General features: G+C 36.1%; 4 protein-coding genes across 5 annotated transcripts; 2 read left to right on the forward strand and 2 right to left on the reverse strand.

Annotated features, from left to right (window-relative positions):
- The first annotated feature begins 319 nt into the window (after positions 1 to 319).
- Positions 320 to 4,332, forward strand: LOC147539176 (BTB/POZ domain and ankyrin repeat-containing protein NPR1-like). Of its 2 annotated transcripts, none has more exons than XM_086640322.1 (4): positions 320 to 1,386; positions 2,152 to 2,899; positions 3,126 to 3,305; positions 3,854 to 4,332. In XM_086640322.1, exons 1-4 carry the CDS (start codon positions 835 to 837, stop codon positions 4,126 to 4,128), a joined length of 1,755 nt encoding a protein of 584 aa, XP_086496448.1. In that variant the 5' UTR covers positions 320 to 834; the 3' UTR covers positions 4,129 to 4,332. The 2 variants fall into 2 exon arrangements, with proteins under 2 accessions (XP_086496448.1, XP_086496449.1); XM_086640323.1 differs by having other exon boundaries at positions 488 to 1,386; positions 3,585 to 4,332.
- A 790-nt stretch (positions 4,333 to 5,122) lies between these two features.
- LOC147539177 (heat stress transcription factor A-7a-like) lies at positions 5,123 to 7,891 on the reverse strand. Its single transcript, XM_086640324.1, has 3 exons — positions 7,349 to 7,891; positions 5,544 to 6,329; positions 5,123 to 5,363 (listed from the first exon to the last, which is right to left on the reverse strand). Exons 1-2 carry the CDS (start codon positions 7,670 to 7,672, stop codon positions 5,607 to 5,609), a joined length of 1,047 nt encoding a protein of 348 aa, XP_086496450.1. The 5' UTR covers positions 7,673 to 7,891; the 3' UTR covers positions 5,123 to 5,363; positions 5,544 to 5,606.
- A 3,316-nt stretch (positions 7,892 to 11,207) lies between these two features.
- LOC147539178 (uncharacterized) lies at positions 11,208 to 14,626 on the reverse strand. Its single transcript, XM_086643631.1, has 3 exons — positions 14,250 to 14,626; positions 11,838 to 11,937; positions 11,208 to 11,604 (listed from the first exon to the last, which is right to left on the reverse strand). The coding sequence occupies exons 1-3, from the start codon at positions 14,503 to 14,505 to the stop codon at positions 11,532 to 11,534; spliced, it is 429 nt and encodes a 142-aa protein (XP_086499757.1). The 5' UTR covers positions 14,506 to 14,626; the 3' UTR covers positions 11,208 to 11,531.
- A 7,164-nt stretch (positions 14,627 to 21,790) lies between these two features.
- Positions 21,791 to 22,108, forward strand: LOC147539179 (glutaredoxin-C6-like). Its single transcript, XM_086643079.1, has one exon. The coding sequence runs from the start codon at positions 21,791 to 21,793 to the stop codon at positions 22,106 to 22,108; it is 318 nt and encodes a 105-aa protein (XP_086499205.1).
- Positions 22,109 to 25,188: the final 3,080 nt, after the last annotated feature.

The following is a 25,188-nucleotide window of genomic DNA, read 5'->3' on the forward strand; positions in this document are numbered from 1 at the left end:
TTTGCTTTTCTTCTCTTCTCTAGTAAAAATGAATTTAGAGAGAAAGAGAGAGAGAGACATAGAAGAGAAGAAGGAAAATAAATCGTCGGTCGGAGTTATCCGCTGAACTCCAGTTGTCGAGTCTTTGTCGAAAGAAGACAAAAAGATAAGGTGGGTGATAAACACCCTCAAATTCAAACATTGCCTCTATCCGTAATTGGTCAACTTGTTTTGACCAGAGTAAAAAACACATGCCTTTAATATGTTTGGGCATTCCCTATAAAACTTCCCAACTAATTTATGCATAAGAAAAAACTCTTTTGTTGCGAAGCAACCTCACATGGATAGTGAGACGGAGTGTGGTGCTCTTCTTAAAGAGAAGCACCCTTTCCTGGTGAAATTTTTTAAAACCGTGACCGTGAGGTCTAGGTGTGCTAAAGCGGACAATATTATTAGCAAACTAGAAGCTGGTCCGCGTCATCTATAACCTTTTTTTTTTTGTGTGTTCAAAGATCACAAAAAAGAACTCAAGAAGTCCTAGATATCTTCAAATGGAGATGCTCTTAGAAGAGATGCACCAAAATCCACTTGCTGGTCTTTTTTTTTTTAAATCGTAGATGAAAACAGATTTTTTGTTTAATAGTCGCCATCCATGTCTGTGGCTTACGGAAGCTTCACTTTCTCTCTCTACTCTCTTCTCTCTTCTCTCTCTTTCTCTCCCCCTTGACTTTCCATGAACTTTATTGAAGACTTCTCCATTCCAATTTCTTCCTCTCTTTTCTCTTCTGCAAATTCATGGAGGTTCCTCTCAATTAAAATCCCACTTTCTCTCTCTACTACTATTACTATTACACCATGAATTCTCAATCAATTTTCTCAGATTCAAATGATAACAGTGGAAGTAGCAGCATCTGTAACATCTCAAATCACGATACTCCTCCATCACCAGAAAATTCAAAAACCCCTGAACTCACAGCCCTTAAACGTCTCTCAGATAACCTAGAATCCATCTTTGATTCATCTGAGTACGATTTCTGTAGTGATGCTAAGCTCGTTCTTTCTAATTCTCGTGAAATCCCAATTCATAGATGTATTTTAGCTGCTAGAAGTCCTTTCTTTAAAAAGAAATTTGCTAATCCATCTGATGAAGAAGAAAAAGGGGGGAAATTTCAATTGAAGAATTTGACTAAGGAATTCGAAATGGGTTTGGAAATAGGGTTTGATTCTTTAGGTTCTGTTTTGGCTTATTTGTATAGTGGAAAGGTGAAACCTTTACCAAGAGGTATTTGTGTTTGTGTTGATGAAGAATGTTTACATGTTGGGTGTAGACCTGCTGTTGATTTCATGGTGGAAGTACTTTATGCCTCATGTATCTTTGAGATTTCAGAATTGGTTACCCTTTTTCAGGTAATAAGAAGGAAACCCTAATCTCCTATTTTCTTCATTCATTTGTGCCAAGTTACTAGATTAAGTAAGATTGTCAGTTCCTATTATTGGATTGGACTACTATGCTAAAGATACCCAATTGTATTGAACACCCAAGAACTGCAAATTCTTCTAATTGAAATTTAGATCTAGGATAACTTAAGCTGGAATTAAGAGTAATTTGACCCATTGATTAAGCTTCATGAGAGTGCTTGATCTCCTAGATTATTTTGCAAGTAGTTAACTGATTAGTTTGAAATACAGTTGGTACTATAGCAGTTCTGTCCTCTAGGAATTTTAGGAATCACCAATGATCTAGTAATGGAAGTTGTGTTTAGAATTTATTGTTGAACATTTCGTATCGTTAACATTTGTCTCTTATACTCAGTATTGTATACCTCAAACATGATATCACGTTTATTCCTAAATATTTCGATTAGGAAATCAGGACTACCCCTTGTAACGTAAATGAATATTAACCTAGGAAAACTAGCTGCAACCAAATGTGAGAGTACCAAACAGATACCAGTCTTTGCTATTCTATCCAGTTAGTCTGCGCTTATCCATGTTCCAGTGCAAGAAGGGAAACTTCATCGAATCAATAGTTGCATGAATTTCATTTGATTCCGTTACTGCTAGACAATTTCTCTTTATAATCCCAAATTAACATGGGTGAATCTTTTACTTCTGCTTTCTTTTAGTTAAAAGGAAAAGATCACTGTACTGAATTATTTCCTCTTGTTCCAGCGTCGTCTACTTGACGTTCTTGACAAGGTAGCAGCAGATGATATATTAGTGATTTTAGCTGTAGCATATGTGTGTCGAAAAGCTTGTGAGAGACTAGTTACGGAGTGCATTGATGTTGTTACCAAATCCGATATTGATCCTACATCTCTCGAGAAGTCATTGCCCCATGATGTTGCAAAACAAATTATCGACACACGTGCAAAACAAGGCTTGGGCGATCTTGAACCTTACACTCTTCCGAATAAACATATAAAGAGAATGCACAGAGCCTTGGATTCAGATGATGTTGAGTTAGTCGGGATGCTGCTCAAAGAAGGGCATACTTCTCTTGATGAAGCTTGTGCACTGCATTATGCAGTGGCGTATTGCAATGTAAAAACTACTAAGGAGCTTCTTGATCTTGCACTTGCTGATATTAATCATAAGAATGCAAGAGGATACACCGTGCTACATATCGCTGCGATGAGAAAGGAACCCACGATAATAGTGTCTCTTCTTACAAAGGGCGCCCGACCAACTGATCTTACAGCAGATGGAAGAAAAGCACTTCACATTGCTATGAGACTAACCAAATCTGTGGATTATATTCGGTCTACCGAAAAAGGGCAAGCTTCTCCCAATGATCGTTTGTGCATAGAGATATTGGAGCAAGCGGAAAGAAGGGATCCACTACCAGGAGAAGCTTCTCTTTCTCTTGCAGTGGCCGGAGATGATCAACGTCTAAGATTGTTGTACCTGGAAAATAGAGGTGGGGTTTCTCATTTGAAGTCCAGTTTTTGTTTTTCTATCCTATATGTGGTTGTTTTCCTTGCTTTTTGTGGATTAGAGGACTTGGGATTTTGTGATACTTCTTTTTTGAAGCCTGATTGCATTAGTTATTAAAATTCCTGTTGCTCTTTCTTGGATAAATTTTCTTCCTTTTCTATTCATTGGAAACACCTGAGGGTTTCTTATGATGATTGTTATTCCTGCAGTTTGTATGGCAAAGCTTCTGTTTCCAAGGGAAGCACAAGTTGCGATGGACATTGCAAAAGTAGCTGGAACCCTGGAATTCTCGTCATCTACTTGTTCAAGGAAGTTGCAGAACTTAAATGAAGCACCTTTTGTTATGGAACAGTCGCATCTTGATAGGATGACCGCACTTTCAAAAACTGGTAACTTTAATCTACTCCTCAGTTTCCTATTTATATAATTCTAATTGGAACTTTGGAAGTGATATAATCAAAGGAATTATGTCAAAATACCACTCGCATCGGTCCCAATTCAGGCATATCCAGGCCCATTTGTCTAAGTTCTACATGGTCCCGGGCTTTTCTTGCACAGGTCTCCGCTAAACTATCCAGGCATCCCCGCCTAACCAGCATTAACCTGACCCCAAGCCCACTCAAAAGGCCTAGCCAATATGTAATAGAAGTTCTACCTTATGCACATAGGTGTCGGAGATCTTCCTACGTGATGTGAGACCAAAAAAAGCCTTCCAACTCGCATTAAAAGGAGTCCAAGAAAGTCTTAAATATGGATGTCAATATGGCCTGAGCGGCTGAGCCTGCTCAAAGCTTGACGTAGTCTGAAATTCTGGTTAGGATGAACAGTTTGGAGCGCTTCCATGAAAACCCGTAGATATGTTACTCTCCCTTCGTCAGTCCCTTAATCTCTGTATGTTACTAGAGTTATCTAAGTAGATGTGTTTTCTGGAGAACAGTTGAGCTTGGGAAGCGCTACTTCCCTCGTTGTTCAGATGTACTAAATAAGATCATGGCTGATGAAGACTTATCAGAGCTTGCCGATACTGGAAATGATGACCCACATTATTGCTTAATGAAAAAAAGGAGGTTTACAGAGCTACAAGAAACCTTTGGAAAAGCATTCAACGCAGACAAAGTGGAATACGATAAACGTATAGCTCTTTCTTCTTCATCATCCTCAACATCCAGGGCACTTGCTCGAAATAACGGTAGAATGAATCACCGGAAATAACGAGAAAAATAAATAATTATAATGTTGTTGTATTGATATAAGTTATGTTTTCCTTTCCCACCTTAGTTTTGTCTGTATCATAGTTTTAACTACATTAACTGCAAGACTTGGATCATGGTTCTGATACCTTCTCCATATGATTATATTGTTCTTCTTTCTCTTCTGCTAATAAATGTGCAGGAAAGCAGGTGTTTTTTTGGATCAGAATCCTGAACAACTTGTTTGTTTTTTTCCTGTGCAGTTGCAAATTTAAGCACATATTAGAACTTGTTAATAGATTTCAAAGATAGCTTTAGTTCTTGATATTTTGTTTGTGTTGCTAGAAATTTGACAACCAGTTGAAAACGGCAGACACCAAATAGCTTCCTCGTTCGGGGCAGTAAACGAATTAATGGTTTCATCTATGAACGGTTAAGTATTTTTTTTTTCCTAAACTTTTTTCTCGTGAACAAGACAACCATCATTATGATCAAATCAATCCATCATTCGCCTGAGAAGTGAAGGGACGACGGTCGCTCCCTTTCCTCACACCGCTCCCTTTCCTCACACTGCTACCGGGGTTTCGTTTGTATGCGCCGGATGAGAGAAAGGAGGGCAACATCTTTGTTGAGAGTTTGAAATTCCAACATCTTTGTTGAGAGTTTGAAATTCCAGGTCTTATATGGAGATAGATAATAACATTATTTAGATTGTCTTTTATTCATATACGAGAAAGAGAAGATATAATTTGTAGAAATTTTTAAACATTTTATGTACAAAATACCCACTTCAAATTGAAATTTCTACTAACAAATAATGGGGTTTTTGTAACATACTCCTTTAGTTGTAGGCATGGTAACTACAATCACCAATTAAAGTAGGAGCCTCTCTTGTTGGTCATTCCCTCGGATCGTAAATTATGAAGGCCGAAAAAACAAATTTCAGCTTGAACTGTTTTGATCGGGTGAAATATCGTACACAAATAAGACATACAACTAGCCGAACATAGGCATGCTTAATAAATGTTGTTAGATTTTATTTCAATGCTATAAGTCTACCTCACACTTCAAAGTTTGAACTGAAAAAACTAACTAAACCATCTATCAGAAACACACAAGCTATAGCTCAGTTAGGTAAAGCATCACTGAAGTGTATGATTAAACATAATAAAGTTCAAACATAATAAAGTTCAAACATAAAACCAAAAAAAAAAAACTGTTACTTGTTGTTCCATCGATGTTATTATCGTAATCCACCTACAAAACAAAGGAAAAAAAGAACAATGTCAAAATCGAATGTAAAAGATTATCACAAATCAACAGAATCAGAGTAACACTCAATGTCCTTCATGTGGACACAGTTACAAGGATATATATATATATATATATATATATATATATATATAGAAAGTTGTAGAAGATTATCAAGATACCCACATTGAAAATCAAGAATGATAGTAGAAAACAGGACACCATTTTTTATAGAAATGGGATGTTGTTTCAGTTCTTTGGTCCAAGATATCCCATTTGCTCCACTAAATTCGATACACCGTCGACCCAAAAATCATCAATTCGAATATCAAACTCAAATTCATTTTCATCATCTTCAACTTCAATTACTTCTTTCTTACCAGTAATGAAATCTTCATTCAGTAATTCATCCCACAATTTATCATCTTCGGAGTCAAAACGAGTATTTCCATCGATCTTCTGAACCCTTTCAGGCTTCTCCGACCCATGATCCATAGTTCCCATTGGGGCTGAAATAAGTTCCTCTTGAAAATTTTCCACACTTTTAGACGGAGTAAGTCGGCGTTTCTTTCCGATTCCGCCCAACAATTCGTTCTTCCTCTCACTCGCTTGAATCAATTGTTGAATAAAAATTGGGTTCTTGAAAGCTTTAGCTAAGAAAGCCATTGTCAATTGTTGCTTTCTTTCTGTTCCTTGTAACCTTTCTTGAATAGAAACCATTTGCTCTATTGACTTCTTTTGTTTCTCTTTAAGATTAAAAACTTCCACCATTAAAGAACTTCTTTCTTTCTTTAGCTTATCGATTTCACTTTCCGCACTTAATTGTGTTAAATTGTCAAGAAACCCATCAATTCCTCCTTGTTGATTGTTCTTTTGTTTCCTTCTCTTTATGTTCTTCAATAGATGTTTTTGTCCTCCTAGAAACCACTCATTTGCAAACTCCCAACGATCCGAAACAACCTTTCTGAATCCCTGTCACCATCAAAATAATCCAAACTCATCAAAATAATCCAAACTCACCGAAAAATACAATCATCTGAGCAACCCATATATAAAACCATACCTTTGACTCACTTTTTACAATTAAAAAACCAAAAATTATACTTTGGGGGGACCAATACCCTCCAGCTGAAACGCGGAAGGGGCCAGCCAATACCCAGCCGGGAAGCCAATATCCTCCGGCTGAAACGCGGAAGGGGCCAGCCAATACCCCAACAGGGATATTGGTTTTTTTTTTTTTTGAGAAATCGACTACGATCTACGTTAGTCAAGGCATTGATACATCATGAAGATGTGATGAGCACCGAGACTCGATCCCACGACCTCATGGGCTTAAGAGGGATGTCCAACCGCTGCACCAAAGGGTGGTGGACTATTTTAACCAATGTGGTGTTCTCGCATTTTGGCTTCTTTTGTTAAGGTCAATTTCCTTTGACTAATGGTCAACTCTCACAGCCCTAGTAAATCTATTCTTCACCTGGGTAGTTCGATTTGTCTAACAAGTAAGCTAAATTGATGGGTTGTTTAGCAGTTCCAAATATACTAAACCTACTAAACTGCAACTAGTGTTTGGAAAGAGGAATCATAATTTCGAAAACTTGAAGTAATAAATTGTTTTAAGAAATTATTACAATTACCATGAATAATATAAAAAAAAAACTACAAGTCAAAGCCTATTAGAACTAAACAAAATCAACCATCCTCGTTTCTTGGTCAACCCTTTATCTTTCCTAGACTGCTTAGCAGCTTAGGTCTGGGAAGGATGGTTGATTCCTAGTTAGGTCTGGGATAGGTCTCCATCATTTTTCTACCATTATGATAGTCAAATGACTACCCAAAATGGTGGTGACTAACAAAACTAAACATCATATAAGATACCCAAAAACAAATTCACCAAAATATAAGAATTAATTAGAGATATCAATCAATTTCATGTAAAAATAAATAAAAAGTGGTTAAGTTGTTGAATAATAATTAAGAGAGTAACTTACATAAATGTTGAGTTGACGAATGAAGCTAGAGAAATTACTATGTTTGAAATATTTGGGAAGAAGAGTAATAGAAAATATATGAGAATCCCAAACAATGAAACTATTACGATTATTACTCCATGAAACAATTGAATTTGTTTCACAATTTTCTACCATTTCAAATGTTTTTGTAAGAAATGGTGGAGGACCCATTTCATGAAGTCCTTCCATTGGTTTTGGTGAATTTGAAGATGATGAAGTTGATGGTGATGAACTTAAACAATACCCACCACCATCAACCACTACCATTACTTCTTCTTCTTCTTTAATTCTTATTTCTTCCATGAACTTCACACTTAGAGAGAGAGAGAGAGAGAGGGAGATTCTTTTAGTTGTAGATTGAGTTTGGTGATTTGAAGCGGTGAAGAGAGAGAGAGAGTTAAGAGTAGGTATTTGTGTGCCACATATCAAAGTTCAAACATGCCACCTTAACCTCTTAATTTCTCTCTCCACCTCTAACAAGACTTTTGTACTTGGTTTTATTTTTATCACACAAATGTCTCCAAAAGTTCTTTAAACCGACTGAGATTCTTATCATGCAATTTTTTTTTTTTTTTGGTGAACTTATCATGCAATATTTCTTCTCAATCATGTTTATTATGTATAGATAATAGACCTACATTTACTATCATGTTCACTTTATGAACTTTCAACTCATAACTAATTAGAAATTAACCAAGAATTTTACTTAAATGTGATATAACTAAGGTTGCTGGTGCAAGTCAACCATAGTTGACTACTTGACTTATTCGACCTCGCCTTTAAATGACAGACGCAGTTATAAGGACTCGAACAGTTAACTAACGGGTTTAACAGAAAGAGACTAATTCTGAATTTACGAAAAACAGAGGGGCCAAAATGACAGTTGGTTACAAAATAGGGGGCCAAAAAGAAATAATTATTTTTTATTTATTTTTAAATCCTCTCAAATTCAAAACTCAACTAAGACCTCAAAGATGACGTGTCGAGGGTGGAATAGAGATTTCTCTAGAAGACACTCTAATTCTAGAGGAGAAATTTTATTCATCCCTCCATTTTGTCCCCACCACCCCCAGCCCGTCACCTGATGTGGCAAAATATCACTTGAGCGTGGAACAAATGGAGAGAGAATGTAAGAGTAATGGTCCAATTAGACGTTGCCACATCAGGTGGAGAGTCGGGGGAAGGACTAAAATGGAGGGATGAATAGAATTTTTGTTTCCAGAGTGTCCTCTTAAGATATCTGTAATTGTTCAACTCTTCAATATTTATAGGGTTAATTCCGTTTTAGCTCCCATATTGTGACCAACTCACCGTTTTGGCCCCCAATTGTGTCCGCCAGTTTGGGGCCAAACTTTTTACCAAATTATCTTTGGGGACCAAAGCAGAAAGATTTCTGAAAAAAAAGAGAAAAACACAAAAGCCACATAACCTATTTCTTTCTCCTCCACTTCACCTTATCTCTCCTCCATCACACCACCTCCTCTCCACCTCACATTTCTTCTCCGGCGAATGGTCGCCGTCCGGAATAAAAATTCCGGTCGGTCACCTTTAACATAAAAAAAATCTCTCTCTTTTTCTTCTTCTTCTTTCTCTCTTCCCTCTTCTTCTTCCTCTCCCTTCTCTTTCTCCACCACTCTCTTTCTCGCAACTGTCTGGCGAAGGGGAGGATCCCCTTCGCCGGACGTCTGGAAACCAGGCCGTGAAGGTCTGGTTTCCAGATCCAGATTCGTCTGGAAACCAGACGTCCGGCGAAGGCGCCGGACAGTTGCTAGAGAGAAAGAGAAGGGAGAGAAAGAAAAGGGAGAGAAAGAAAAGAGAGAAAGAAGAAGGAGAAGAAGAAAAGAGAGAATTTTTCTTTTTTTTATGTCAAAGGTGGAAATTTTATTCCGGTCGGCGACCATTCGCCGGAGAAGAAAGGTGAGGTGGAGAGGAGGTAGTGTGATGGAGGACAAATAAGGTGAAGTGGAGGAGAAAGAAATAGGTGATGTGGATTTTGTGTTTTTTTCTTTTTTTTTTTCAGAAATATTTCCATTTTGGCCCCCGAGGATAATTTGGTTAAAAATTTAGCCTTTTGGAGCCAAAACGAACAGCCGGACACAATTGGGGGCCAAAACGGTGAGTTAGTCACAATATGGGGGCCAAAACGAAATTAACCCATATTCAAAATTTAAACCAACAGAGATGAAGTATTCACATATTTAAAAAATAACTAACTATTTCTATACAAAAATAACCATGTCATATAAGTAAAAAAACAAGTTTAGAGTTTGCACCGGATATATACAAGAATTGAAGATCTTTATTTGTGCCACTTAAGAGTACAGAAAATGACTGTTTGGGTAGAAAAACATTTCATATAACTATAAAAGCTCCCATCTATTACTATTTCCTGTATTAGTTATTAGTCACATAAATATTAGGAGAAATGATACATTAAAGTTAAAATAATATGGATAACTACTAATCAGGTCATTTTCTATTTAATGTTTTCCAAAATTACCCCTTGATTAAACATCTCCTATTTTCTTTCTCTAAAATCAACTGATTCTCTCGCCCCCTCTCTCTAAACTAGGTCGGCTTCTTCTTCTTGTTCTTCGGTAAACTATCATCTTTACCTCTCTTTAAACTCAGTCGATCTATCATCCTCTTATCAACACTGATTCTTCGTCTTTGATAACCACCATCAGCAATCGATTTGGATTTCGCCGCTTCAGTTCATCTTCTAGATCTCATTGACCATTTGGGTTGGTTATTACTCGAAATCGAGCTCCATCATCAACCGATTTTTTCTAGATGGCAAAATACTTCAGAGTTCCTAAGAAAGGTAAGGATGAAGAGATAGAAAGCTTTCTTCAATCATTTGAACCAGGCTTGTCTAATAGTGATTTTGAAATTTTCGTAATGTTAAGAAATCAAGAGGATTAACATTGCTAATACATTGTAAACAATCAATACATAAAAATACAGAATCGACATTAAAGATTTCTCCATTTCTTCTTCTTTCAGTAGAGAGATAAACAACAAGATCTGAAACCCTAAAAAAACCAAAACCCTAATTTAATTGATGAGGATGATGAATTTTATTTTGACGTTGATGATGATGCACAATCAGATCTGGAACCCTAATGAGTTTTTATCTAATGATGAAGAAAAAAATTTGGATTTGAAGAAGAAGAAAATTAAAAAAAAGTTCTCGATTTGCAAATCGAGTTTACAAACTCTACAACCGGAGATTACATTTTACGATGCTTGCAAATTCAGTTTGCAAGCATTGCACTTTACATTTTGGGTTTTTTGGCACCGCAGTTTGCAGTTTATAATTTGGGTTTTTTTGAGTTTCGTATTAAAGAAACTCAATTACAACTTGACAAATAAGACTAACTGAGATTTTTTGAGTTTCGCATTAGAGATGCCCTTAAAGTACTTCGGGCTTTAGGCCTCTTTGTTGTCGGGCTTCATGCCTCTTTAATCATTTGTGTAACTTAGACGGTTATCGTGCTTACCACATCTTGATGATGTATCAATGCTTTGTAACGACTAACGTAGATCGTAGTCGATTTCTCAAAAAAAAAAACTCCAAACTTCGGATTTGACTCCAAAGAAAACACTACATCTTCACAATCTCTATGTATTTGACTCAAAACTAACGTTACACCTTCAAAATCTCTATGTTCAGATCAGACATAGATTGTGTCATCAATATATTGACTTAAATCTTAGTCAAACTCTAATCTATTTCAGCATTTCCTAGTAGGAAATAATCTGCCTGCACATACACACCCGTCTCACCAAGAACACAATGCTTAACTCTAAAAAATGGATTCCATTTCTCGCATTATTGACAAATTCATTTTATTGAGACATTAATCAAACATCTTGTTCCGGCTTGACTCCATGTTCACTTCAAAACTCTGAGCAAAATAGTCCATCAGAAGCTATATAATCTTTTAAGAAAATATTAAAATACATTAACATGTGAAACTAAATTTCGATATGAAAAACACAATTGAGAAGACATGAAAAGTGAAAGCCTTAAGAAGAGTGCTAAAACATTAGACATCATCATCGTGGTGTGGATCGTCTTATGCTGAGTTTCAAGAACTTGTTCAGTAACAACAAAAGAGTGGATGTCTTTCTCACTCTATTAACCACGACCTACAAATTACGCTGTTATCCTTGCTCGACCTTTTGCTACTCTACGCGCAATGACTCTCCTGCCCCCCTTTGTCGCTTTGCTATTGCAAACATAGACAAATTAATTATGAACTCGAATTTTTCCAAATGGGATGAAACTTGTTCATATAAAAAAAATGAAGTTCTCTAAGTTTTAATAAATTAACCATCAACTGGTATACAATTGACTTTTTTGAGATAACGGTGATAGTTTGAAGTGGGAAGTTAGATGTTCTTTCCAGTGTGAGAATGATCTAAATCGTAAAAAAAGGAGAGAGAGAGAGAGAAGAGATACCGAGCAAAGAATCCATGAGTTCTTTTACGCTTGAGGTGGCTAGGTTGGTATGTTCGTTTTGGAAGTAAAGAAAGCGGCTCATCAGAGGAAGAAGCATTTCCTGTGAAAAGGATTGACACAATTAAATAATTAACATAAAAAAGAAAGCGTAAGAGTGCAAAGTGAACAAGGGAAAACTATAAGATCACTTAAATGAAGCCAACTAAGATTCCGTAACTACACAGATGTTTTGGAAACATTAAGGTATCAGTTTCAGATTGGTGATTGCTAAAAAAAAGTGCAAACTCAATATACTATGTAACACGTAGTAGTTGATCCATAAAAATGTTAGTGGAGCAGCATAATATCTTGACCTAGAAAACTTTTTACCTAATAACAAAGCTATGTTGGAAAAGTCGGCAAGGGGGACTAGTCGGCGGACTTAGGACTAGGCATAGTCGCTACTAGTCGTATTTACACGGGACTAGTCGTAGAATATAAATATATAATTATATATAGGTATAAATATAAGTATTTGGTCTTAATGAAGTATAAACACTAAAAATTCATCCCTAAGAAGCACACATATAATTATCAACAAGTTCTACAACATTAATGAAGTATAAAACACTAACAACTAACATTTATTTGAGTTTATAGAGAAAAAGAGTAGAATATGGGTTCTAAAAAGAAATAGTAAAAAAAGATTGAGAAGATAGAGAAACTTGGAATCTTGTTTGAAGAGCAAGAAAACTTCAAAATTACTTCAATCTGGTTATAATGATATTTGGAGGGGAGAGGAAGGGTGAAAAGCCGAATGAGCAAATCCTACACCACCTTTGTCGATTTGTGCAAAAGAAAAAAAGGCTCAGCTAAATAATCCCGACTGGCCCGACTAGTCGACTTGGTCCTAGTCGGACCAAGTCGGGGGTTTACTCGGAATTCCACGGGACTAGGATTTTGGCTCCTAGTCGAGTCGGCAAGATGGGGACTGAGGACTAGTCGGGGTGTACTCGGGGATTAATCCCGACTTTTTTTTCATAGTAACAAAGTAGGCCAATCCACTTCGTTTCCAGTGACTACTGCAATCAAATTTATGTCAATTCAAGCACTCTCACGCACTCATTGGTTTATTCATTAGCACTGTCTTGACGAAATATACTGATCGACTCGAGAAGTACGTCACCAAGTCACAACGGAATAAAAGCAAATACTTTCTCCACCATTAGACCTCTAGCCTCATAGTATGTTATCCAAATTGTGCGTTATAAAGCTGTAGTTTTTTGACTTTGAGACACAATGCAATAACATTTCCTCAACCTTATCATCGTGGCCTTTCACTTTGAACTAGTAACCTAACACATTTTGATAATCGTCTATCAAATCCTCAGACTAAAATATAGCAAACAAAGATAAATGGCTTAAGCACCTATCTGCCTTTTTCCACAAACTAACTAACGGCAGTGAATAGCATGAACACGTTTTGTAACTGTGAATATGTCACATGCAAATTTTAGAATCAACAAATTATTGTCAAGAAGAGAACATTATTTTATTTTATTTTTGAAAACAATAGTGCGCATTTACTAAAAGACACGCGTAAGTGTAAGTTTTGTTCTATTTTAGTACTTATTGACTTGTAGTATTGTTTTTGAGAAATATCTTGGTTACTATGTTATTTCCAAATCTCTATAGTCATAACACATATACCAACTCCATGGGTAATATAGGCCCTAACGGCTCATTACATCATGCAGGATTTAGCTCCAAATGGCCTAACTCTTCTTTTCTTGAAAACAAGGATATATCTACTATCCTACATCTATAAATCAAAGGGAAGTATCATATTCAAGCAATCACTGGACATATTACGCAAAATTCAATCTGTAACATTTGGATCATCTTTGACTGCAGAATTCCTTTCATCATCTAATGCAATTAAACAAATACAATTCTTTATAAAGTATAACCCTTTTTTTTAAATCTAGAGAAGACTAACCTTATAATTATCATATATAGAAAGGAAGATAGTGACTAGTACCCGTAACCCCAATGGGCTAATACTTAAATCCACCGATTGTGCATTGGATGTGTTTTGATTTCGTGGAGAAATGGGTTGTCATCAAAGATTTATCCACTGATCAATAACTCTATATCCATTGATTATCGAAAACTAAACCTACCCACAACCAACAATCAGCTAAAGTGGCTTAAGGAAGTTTGAAATGCTAAGATGGAACAATCTTGCATTCTAAACCATGCCAAGACAATTCCCTGGCTTGGACCTAAACCAATTTTGACGATTGAAACTAAGAAATCTCATTCTAGGTAAACCCTAAAACCTTTAAAAACAACTAATATGATAATGTACCACAAAAACCTGAAACCAAAATGAACTGACTGAAAATGGAGAAATGGGATGAGTAAAATTACCATCAGGTAAGAAGAACCGCAGTGAAGGAAGGCCACAGGGATACATGAATCCTTCAGATGAAAGCTTCTTTAGGGTTTCATCATCGTTATCCAGTGAATACAGAGATGGTTGAAACTTAGAATAAGAAGGGAATAATTTCGGAGCAATTTCAGTACCCTGAGTTGAAATACTGGTATTCTGGAAATTAGGTTTCTGAAGTGTGGAAGGTTTGAAGAATCGATTGATCAATGATCGAGCTAGGGTTCTTGACGCCATTTTTGCAAATCTCGTTTAAACCCTAGAAAGAGTAAACAGTGTATCGTTTGAAGTGGCCAAGTGGGATTTGGGTATAACCGAATAAGAAAAGAACCCGCCTCGGCACAACAAAACAGTATCCGCTTAGAGCGGGTTAGGCTACCCGCATTAGTGGTGTCAAATGGGTCGGGTGACCCATTCCCGACTTGTTTCTTTCGCCCCGGCCCATCCGACACTTTGACGAGCCAGGCAGCCTTAACCAAATTCCAGGCCCAACCCACATATGGGCAAAGCCCGACCTGTGATCAGAAGGGCTGGGCCATTAAAAGGCATGTCGAGTCCAACTACATTTATTTATATAAGATAGATATGTACCATAAGGTATATGTAACAACATATTATATGATTGATTAATGTGTGTAAGGTACGCCCCGCCACTTTAGGTGGGGTGGAAATAAAAGTTCTTTTAAAATCTTTTGTCCCTAAACCTTGTTGTTTTTCTTTTCTTGAACTGAAGTCGTGAATGATCAAGCGAGAATTGTGAGAGTTCTAGAGAGAGAAAGGTAGGGCAAAGAGAAGAAGAAGTAAAGTTAAAAAATTTGGTGATTTTCTTCGTTGTCCTATGCGCGGGATTTGTTTTTCTTTGAATTTGAGGTAGGTTCTACTTCCCCATAACTTCAGTAGTCTTTTTTTAATAGAAAAATCAAGGGATTAGATAGTATTCATGAACTCAAAACTTCACATAGTCCAAATTAGAGTTAGGATTTATAACATAGATATTTTATAGGTTACATTTAATCAGAAAGATTGACCACTTTGAAGCATAATTAGATGCTTATTTATGGCATAAATATTAATTAGTCTTAATGTTTAAGACATCAAATTACCCAAACTTTGATGATGTTTGATATACATTATATACATTTAAACTCATATTGACATGGTAAATAGTAATTTTCAACAATTATATTTACTTGTACTCCCTCCGTCCAATTTTGTTTGGTTGTTATTCGTTTTATGGATGTCCCAAAATGTTGTTACCTTTCCTTTTATACTACATTCATTCAAATAATAAAATCACGGGACTTCCAAAACTACCCTTTGTTTTGAATACCAATAAAAGGTTCTAATTGGTTATACACTTCTACCAATGATATATTTAACGAAATACTGTATATTAAATGAGGGTAGTTTAGGAAATTGCATCTTTTTTGTCAACAATAAATAAGGTCTTCTTAATAAGTTAGATTCCCCAAAACTACAAACAAAATGGGACGGAGGGAGTAATAATGATAAAAATCACTTACTTATCATGTCTAATGTGTATGACTTTCATAACTAGATCTCTTTAACTGGTTAACATGATTAGTGTATAAATAACATAATTTGATGATTAAAATTCAGCAATAACATATATTCAAGAGTTAATTCCCTTTTCCCCCCAATTTGTGATCAACTGGATGTTTTGGCCCCCAATTTTTGTCAAATGTACCAAATCTGCCCTTGTGGCATTTCTGTAAATCCTATTTTTTTCTCTTTTATTTCAATTCCTGATTATTTTTCTCGTACTCTTTCTCTCTCTTCCCCTCTCTCTTTATTTCTTGATATGAAAAAATCTCCACTGCCACCATCTTACCATCATCAACATCTTCATCATAAAAAAAACTAAAAAAAACTAAAAAAAACGTTGCAAAAGAAAAATTCAAGAAGAAAGATATAGTTTTCAAGAAGACCAAATTTGAAGAACACATCAAAGAAGAACAAATATGAGAAACATATCCTTATTCTAAATCATCATCAACATCTCCATCGTCATTTAAACTTTCTTTTTCTCTTCCTTTCTCTCGATTACTTCAACACATCAATCTAGTATCACATCAAAGAATACCAAAATTGAAGAACCGATCTTTAATTTCTTACTGCCTCCTGGGTCTCTCGACCTTTCAATCTTGTAAATCAAGCCACAAAAGAAACAAAAAGAAGTAAAATCAGAACTAGAAATAGGAGATAACCATGAGAATTTCAAGCCTAATAGATCTGGTAAGTTTGAACCAAGTGAATCTCTTAAATTATGAGTGGTTATTTGCCTTTTTCTTATTAATCAGTTAGTAGCAGCCATTCTTCTATGTTCGTTACTTATTTTCATATTCTTTGACCCGTTCTCATCAAAATGAAATAAAGCACCTATTAACTTCCACTGAAAGTTTATCCATCAACAGATCTCATGTTTGTTGGAGATTAGAGGTATAGATACTTCAATACACTCAAATAAACTCAAAAGATTCACATCAACATACTTTCATATAATAAAGTTTCTTTAGATCTACACAATCTCATAAACAAGAGACGCAAAGTTTTGTCACAATATTAAACTAGATATTGAAGTTAGTTCTTACCTTAAACACAATATTCATATTAGATCTATGTCTTCTTCTTCAAGTTTCTTGTATACTATTCTCCTTTTACTTTCTCTCTCTAGATTGTTCTTGAACTAGTCAAAGAAAAGAACTCTCTACACCCTTTTAATTAATTTCATGAGGCTTTTACTTTTTTATCCCTTTTAGTTTGGTAAAACCATTTACTCAATCCCACACTTTTATATTGGGCCCAAACCCAAATTTGGTTTAAAAGCCCCGTTTTCAACACTGTTAGATTATGATGATTCTCTCATCTTTAATTCACTAGAGAACGAAAGATCTTAACTCTTTATTGGCTACAGGAACATAAATATTTCCAAGTAGAGAAGGAAAAACACTAGGGTTTTTTTGCTTATCTTCTTTCTCTGGTCATTCTTCTCATCTCTCTCTCTCTTTTTATTTAGTGACGACTTCTCTTTTAAGGATTTTGTTCTAGAGAGAGACAACACTTTCTGTGGCAATGTCCACAGTTTTTGACAGAAATTTTGGCTCATTCCTCATTCACTTTGAAGAACACTCACAAATTTGTTCGGCAAGGAGAACAATAATGGTGGTTTGTGGTGGAACAAATTTAAGAGAAAATGATATTGAAGAGAGAGAAACAATACAAAACCTGAGTATCAACGTAAGGATAATGGTGGTGGAACAAATTGATGGTGGTGGAATAAATTGATGTTGTGGTTTGTGGTGAAACAAATTGAAGAACAAATCTGAGTTTCTACGTGAGGGTGATGGTGGTTTGTGGTGGAACAAATTGAAAGAGGGAAAGATATACAAGTTATAGAAAATAAAATAGGGAATCACTAAGAAAAAAAAACAAATGAAAAATTACAATTTTGTCACAAGGGTAAAATGGGTAACTTTGACAAAAGTTAGGGTCCAAAACGAAATGTTAGACACAATTGGGGGGCAAAACGAACTGTCGGACACTTATGAGGGCCAAAACGGCCAGTTTGTCACAAATTGGGGGTCAAAACGGAATTAACTCAGTATTCAATGTTATTTTGGTCATATAATGCATGATTAATTGTCAATTCCTGTTAAATTAATGAATCTGTTATATGTTATTGTTGAGCATGAAAGCTATATTATTTGCTATAGTAAATGAATTTTATGTGTGATGTGGTGAGTTGGTGGAAAGTTGATGAGTTTGGTGGTTGGTTCGACCCTCTTTATTAAATGTTTGTTGCGATCAACGAGTTCGCATGATAAGGTGTACTGAGTTATGACATAGGCATGGGGTGCATGGGTTGGCGGTAACACAGAGACAACATTGTGGACCATAACTCTCATGCAATGTTGGTCATAGGAGGGGTCAGATGATGGAACCAATTTCTTTGGATGACTACCAACTTACCATATCCCGTGTGTTTGTTGTTAAATGTCAATTGCTTATACCTCTCTTGTCACAATTACTTGTATATATAATATATATTGGTAGGGGAACGTTGTAGTGCTCGTATCCGAGGTCGAGGTGGAGGCAAAGGACAGGTTGAGAGTCTCCACTTAAGAAAGATGATCAGTAAGAACTGTGGGTGCAGCGATGCAGGCTGAGAGCAATGCGACTCCAGTTCAAAATATGAATGGAGAAGCGATTGTGACCAATGACTCGGCTAGATTATAAAATTTTACTTATATGGCGGCAGAGCTAGAGTGAAGGAACATGCTGAGATGTAGAATCCAACACAAAAAACAGTAGCGGCAGGAAAAAGCGCCGTAACAAGGTCCTAAAGTGAATCAGAGGCCACCGAATGAGATGACTTTGATGCATTATTATCACAATTTCAAGAAGATGGGGCCATCTGTATTTGACGGAACCGCGGGACTTACAGTGGCACATGCATGGTGCCAGAAGATGGATAAGATTTTAGAGTTTTTAAAATATCAGAGATTTTTAGACCTCACAAGTTCTATTTGAAGAGTTCTTTTCTTTGTTCATCTATCATTTGCATATTTGAGGAGTTTTCTTCTTTGTTGTAATCTATCACTGTAATTAGGGTTAGTAGCTCATATGTTTTGTTGACCTTGAATCAAAACTTGAATTTGATTTTGATGCATTAGATATTATGACCTTCAATGCTTTGGGGCTTAAAATTTAGAATTCCTAGTATTAATTTTTAGAGGGAAAAGAGGAGCACAATGAAAATTGATTGAAAAATTCTAATTTCTGTTACGCATCACATATGAGTTTTATAAGAAAGAAGAGAACGACAAAAATCAACTTGAGAAATACCTATACGTCATCCTGTTTCCTTTCTGTAAGAATTCAGAATGATAATTCAAAGAGTAAAAATCAATTAAGAAATCTCCAAGTTTATGAATTGTCAAAACTCCGAGACAAATTCTTATATAAAAGTGCGAATAAGAACTGTTCCAAATTCCTTATCTCTCAAGAATTTTTTTTAATGACAATTGATTAACATCTTCTTGGTGATATTTTTTTGCCAAATAGGTTGTATTGCTTTTTCATTACGGAAAACGATTTTTGAGGATATTACCCAACATCTACGATTAACTTTTTTTAAGCACTTTTATTAAAGTGCTAAAAGAAGCATCTGCAAAAAAAAATTTAAGCTTGTCAAATTGAGGCGTAACCCAGTTCGCTCTGTTATCTTGCTCTCTGACGTGTTGGTAACGGAGGTGCTACCGCTTTCGCCTTAGTGTGCATGTGTTACCTTTTCGGATTGAGTAACTTTTTGTTTTTTTGAAACCAAGGGAACAATTTCCTTTAATAAGTGAATAAATCACAATGTTTACATGGATGAATTCTTATTTCTCTCCTCTGAAAACTTCATGAGAATTACATACCTTTAAATGCAAAGTGTCTCATGAAGGGAAAGAAATTGGACTGGACACATACACTATTGGGATCCTACAGATCCGAGAAAAAAGACCCTAAAGGTCTGACAAAAAGGATCCTAAAGATCCGTGAAAGAAGACCCTAAAGATCAGACAAAAAAAGAAACATAACCACCCTAGTCTTCACCGGAAAATCGTTGTGGTCACCGTAAAACCGCTTTCATCACAGGAAAACCGTCTTCATCGCCGGAGAACCGCCGCCATCCCCGGAGAACCACCACCACCGCAGAGGAACCACCGCCTCTGAAAGAACCACTGTCCCGGCGTAATATTATTATATCAGTTGAAGAGGAATTAACTGAATTGATCATCTGGGTGAAAAAATGAATCTTTTTTATTTCATTGCTTTACTTCCGGTATTTTTATGTCTTTTCCTTTACTTTGGATTGGGTGTAAATTTGGGTTAAGCTTCTCTGCTCTGGGTGTTCGAGGCACTATGTCATAACTTTTTCTATCTTCGGATACGAGCTTTCTACTCTCCGATTTTCGGACACGAACCAAAACTTGTCTGACCTCTGCTCCGACCGAGTAATACTTAACAATAGTGTTAGATAATTACAAAAGATATCTTAAATATATGAAAATATATCTTTTGAGAAAAAACATTGACTTTTATATATCGTCAGATCTCCTATTCTCGATACGTCTTATATCATTGCGCGTACCTCATTAATTTGTAGAACCAACAATGACATGATAACATGTGAATGAAAAAAAATATAGTGGTACTAAATAAAAGTTTAAAATACAACAAATTGAATGTTTAAAGAGATTTGAAGGATGTTTTGGGCTAGAATCATGCACTTTATTCATGTCGTTAATCTCAATCGAAGAAGGAATATATCGTGACAATGTCCGCGTGTGCTACTCTTGTTACTCGGTAATCTACTTTGGTCTGTCCCAATAATAAATTCTCTTACTTCCATTTTGTAGCCTAGGTCGACATTTACCACTAAAAGAGATTAGGGTGTATTAGGTGATTTTGTGATATCCTCAATATCCTTAACTACTACAAAATAGTGATTGCCATTCAAAGATATACTTTTCGAAAAAAAAATGTTTCGAAATAACATTATTATCACGTTAGAATAAAGTCATTATTGGTACCCATAAACATGGCAAGTGCTTACCATGTCATCAATATAGTGACACTTTTTATGTCTATAGAAGCACTACAAGTAGACTTTATTTGGGTACAATCGAAATAAAAGTATTTTCAGAACAGATCTCTCAAATATGTAATGTTATAAATGGACATAACTTAGTTGTATTTTCAGCCAAATTATTGAAAAATACCGACATAAAAGTAACAAATTAATTAAAAATAATTAAACAAAAATGAAATACATTTTCATTTGTGTTGTTTTAACCACTCCATTGGGTGGGGATTGCATTAGGGCATTAGAGCATTAGTGCATGGCAGACATAATCTTAGCACCACCAACGGATCACATTCAAACCCCAACTTCCCATCCTAGCGGTGGATCCCCACCACTCCACAAGTGCTGGAACATTCCACGCTGGCACTGCTTTTCTCCACGTGGCCAATAACAACTCTTTAAAATAAGTCAAAACACGGACCTCGAGGGCCTCCACTGTCTCCACGTGTAAGAATCTTACCTTACTATGACGTGGTAAACCTTTATGACGTATTGTTCCCCATTAATGGCCCCACCCCACCACCCACCTACTTTGCTTTTTCCACGTCAGCTGACGCCACTACCCTATAAAGCCTGTAATTAGCTGACCCACTTGCTGACATAAGCATTCACAGGTTATGTCTATGTCTACGTCATATGAGGTCAAACCATTAAAGTCTACTCCAAAAAATAAAATCAACGGTTGAGATCTCACTTAGTTTCTACCCACTAATATATTACTTGTATAAATTCATATGAACTTTATATAATACTTAGAACCTCCCCACCAAGGTGAAGTCTCTCTTCTCTCTCCAATTATTCTCTTCTCTCTTTCTCTCAAGAAGGGTAAGTGGTGGTGGTGGTGGAGAATTAGCTAGGGTTAGATCGATAATGGCGTTAACGATCGATGTCGAAGAAACCGAAGAGAAAAGGATTGAAAGGTTGATAAGAGAGAATAAGGTGATAATATTTAGTAGACCATCTTGTTGTATGTGTCATGTGATGAAGAGATTATTGCATCAATTAGGGGTGAATCCAACGGTTATAGAATTAGAAGAAAGGGAGATGAGTGAGTTGCCTGCGCAGGGAAGTAGTGGTGGACCGGCAGTGTATATAGGAGGAACAAGGATAGGTGGGTTGGAAGGTTTATTAGCAATGCATCTTGGTGGTGATCTTGTCTTAAAGCTTAGAGAAGTTGGTGCAATTTAATTAGTATTCTTTCATCATGATGATGATTTCTTGCCTATGTTGATGTATTTTCCATGATGATGATGATGCAGTCTAATTTCTTGCTTGTCTTGGTGTAGTAGAAGTGTAATTAACAAAGAAAAGAAGGTAATTTGGTTAAATTCCAATATGATACCAAGATATTTAGTTTCAAATAGTTTTTATTATCTTATAAATTTTAATTTTTCCCTTTTGCTAAGATACTAATTGTGGCAATTCATGTCAAATTGCTAGTACTTCTACTAATATATCATCCAACTTGAAATATATTCCATTAGACAGAAATTCATGTGTACAAAAATGTAGATGCAAAGTCCAGGGATGCAATTGGACCTTTTCTTTGAGAGTGGCCACAAGACTAAGTATCAAATTTAGTCTATACACAGATGCTACTCCCGGCCGAATGACCCATGACTGACTTAGTACGAGCACGACCACATCAAATGGAGAGGAGAGGGTCAGATCATACGTTATATGTGTTGGAATCCGAGTCATTTTTGAATTGGTTATACTCTTCAAAGTGAAGAGATAGATGCACTATTGCGTTCCTTTCATCAAACTCTTAAGTTTAGAGCCAAGAATCACTTAAATCCGATTCTTGAATGACTAAGATATTCTCGTTTGAAGTTTAGACCAAAAATTTGTTAACTTAGGGACTAAATCACAAGGAAGAAAAGTTAGCTAAAGGGTTGTTATGCAGTAAGATAGCATCCAGATCGGACGGATCATGCTGCACCAATCTGACGGCTCTCGTTCATTATGTTGGGCTCGTTTCGGGCAACCTTCTAGAAGGTCCCTAGCGCCCCGATCTGACGGATAAGATTGATTCCTAATTGGGATCTATTTAGGCCACGTGAAAGAATCCAACGGAGCACTTTCTTCTCGCGAGTTTTCTTCTAATCCAATGGTCCGAATTCCCGAAAGGCAAGCGACATTTGCAACACCGAAGCGTTGCGTCTCTTGGCCCCAACGGTCCTACATGCGTCTCACTTGTTTGGTTTCTATAAATAACTTAAATAAAGTCCGATTTCAGATCCAATTTTTCCAATGTTTAGAGCATAGATAAAGTATCATTTCGAAATAGTAATATTGCTTCAAAATTTCTAAATTACTCCAGAAAAGTTTACCCATAAATTCTATTGGTTTTATAGTTCTTTCGAAACTCCGAATTTCATAATATTAGTCAACGGTTGCAGTATTCTTCTTCAACATACTTGGAAAGGAGAATGAAAGAATTCAGAATGAATCAACGAAGTCGTTGTATTCTGGAGGCGAGACGCCATTGATTTGTAGGTACACACAGGCACAACGCGTAATTCCTCCTATGTTAAGAGTATCCTGCCTCGAATTTCTTTGTTTTCTATTTCGAAATGTTTTCTTTTGTTCAACATTTAAGAAGTAAATTTGACTGGATCTTCTTTGAATTTTATATTATACATACACCCGAAATCAAGAATACGAACCTAAACAGATCTTTTCCAGTATTTCCACCATATTACATCGTCCAGTCACTCTTGTATTTGTTGCAAGACATATATCAATAATTTACTTTCTAGATTGAAATTAATACAGTCCTAACAAAACAGTTTCATCGTAAATCTTTAGGGGTGGCGGAAAAATTTTAAATGACCAGAAAGCTATAATTATACTCAACTTCCAAGATAGCACACTCCGACGTTGTTCAACTTTGATCTTACTTAGCCGCCATTATCGACGAACTTATATTCGGGTGAATATCATAAAACTATAAGGGGTTTTGCATTGTTTTGGTTATGTTGGGAGCCCAAGGTTTAATTAGGGTACGAGTTTTGTGAATGGGTGTTGGGGTGGAGCGGTGGAGGAGAGGGGCCCCAAAATTATTTTGCTTCTTATTGTTCCTTCAACACAGTGAGAAGGTGTGCCCGTCAGGGGCGCCAGGGCCAGCGTAGCCTACACAGCTCCCTTAATTAGATAGCCATAAGCCCTAATAGATGAAATCTGAAGTAGTAGCTGTTGGAAAACGACGGGCTTGGAGGTTCTTGGAAAAAATATATGGGTTCCTTTAGATGAAAACCTTGGCTTAAAGTTTGAGGTGCCTCCGGACATAAGTTGTAAGGTTTCGTGGTGAGTAAGATGTTGCTGCTGTATGATGAAAGTGTATCCCCAACGGCCAGTCTCCGTGTTATGTGGTTTTTGGCTCTACCTTAAATCTTCTCCGAGTTCCCAAACAAGAAGTCGACGATTCTTTTTTGATCATGTTGTTCTTACAAAAAGGGTTATCAAACTCTATGATTGTCCTATTTAAGCATATGACAGTTGAATTAAACTCTTAACATATCTCTATCTAATCTGACCTTTCACTGATAGATCCATCTTAGCAGTAAGAGAAGATCTCGTTCAAAATTCGATGCATGTCGAAAGAACCGTCTCTATAATATGATGGTAAATATAAATTGAAACCTAAGTAGAATTGTACCACTTTGATGTCTTTTTTTTTTGTTGCAAAGGGCACTAAATTAATAAACAAGTGCATTATTACAATAATTGTGCCAAAGAAAGGATGGAACTATCATCCAAATATAATTGCTATTATGGGTACGAGCCCATTTAGACTATCCGCTTGAGTGTTTCTTTTGCGAGGTATATGAGTGAAATTGGCGCCTTGGAACGAAGAAAGATGGTTTCTGATTGCTTTGACATGAGCTTTCGACTGCAATCATTTTACTTGGGTTTTGAAGATGCCTCATGATTGCTTTATTGTCGCATTCAACATGTAAGAAATTAATACTGTTGCTAGATGCCCATTCGATTTCCATTAAAATAACTTGGATTTCACATTCTTCCTCGTTTCCTGATCTGATGGTATTGGCCTTTGCACTTATGAATTGAGTTATTATGCAAGTAATTCCTGCAATTTCATTAGTTTTGGTAAAAGATATATCAGTTTCACTTTAACATAAGGGTTAATTGGAGGTGCCCACTTAATCACTTTCACTTGAGAATTTTTAGTAATTTTATGAACAATATCTTGGGAAAAAAACCAAAATCTGATTGATAACCTGCATAAGTGAAATGTTATATTG

Source organism: Eschscholzia californica, unplaced genomic scaffold (assembly GCF_041429995.1).
Source record: "Eschscholzia californica isolate CP2 unplaced genomic scaffold, dmEscCali1.0.p SCAF_5, whole genome shotgun sequence".
Lineage (NCBI taxonomy): Eukaryota > Viridiplantae > Streptophyta > Magnoliopsida > Ranunculales > Papaveraceae > Eschscholzia > Eschscholzia californica.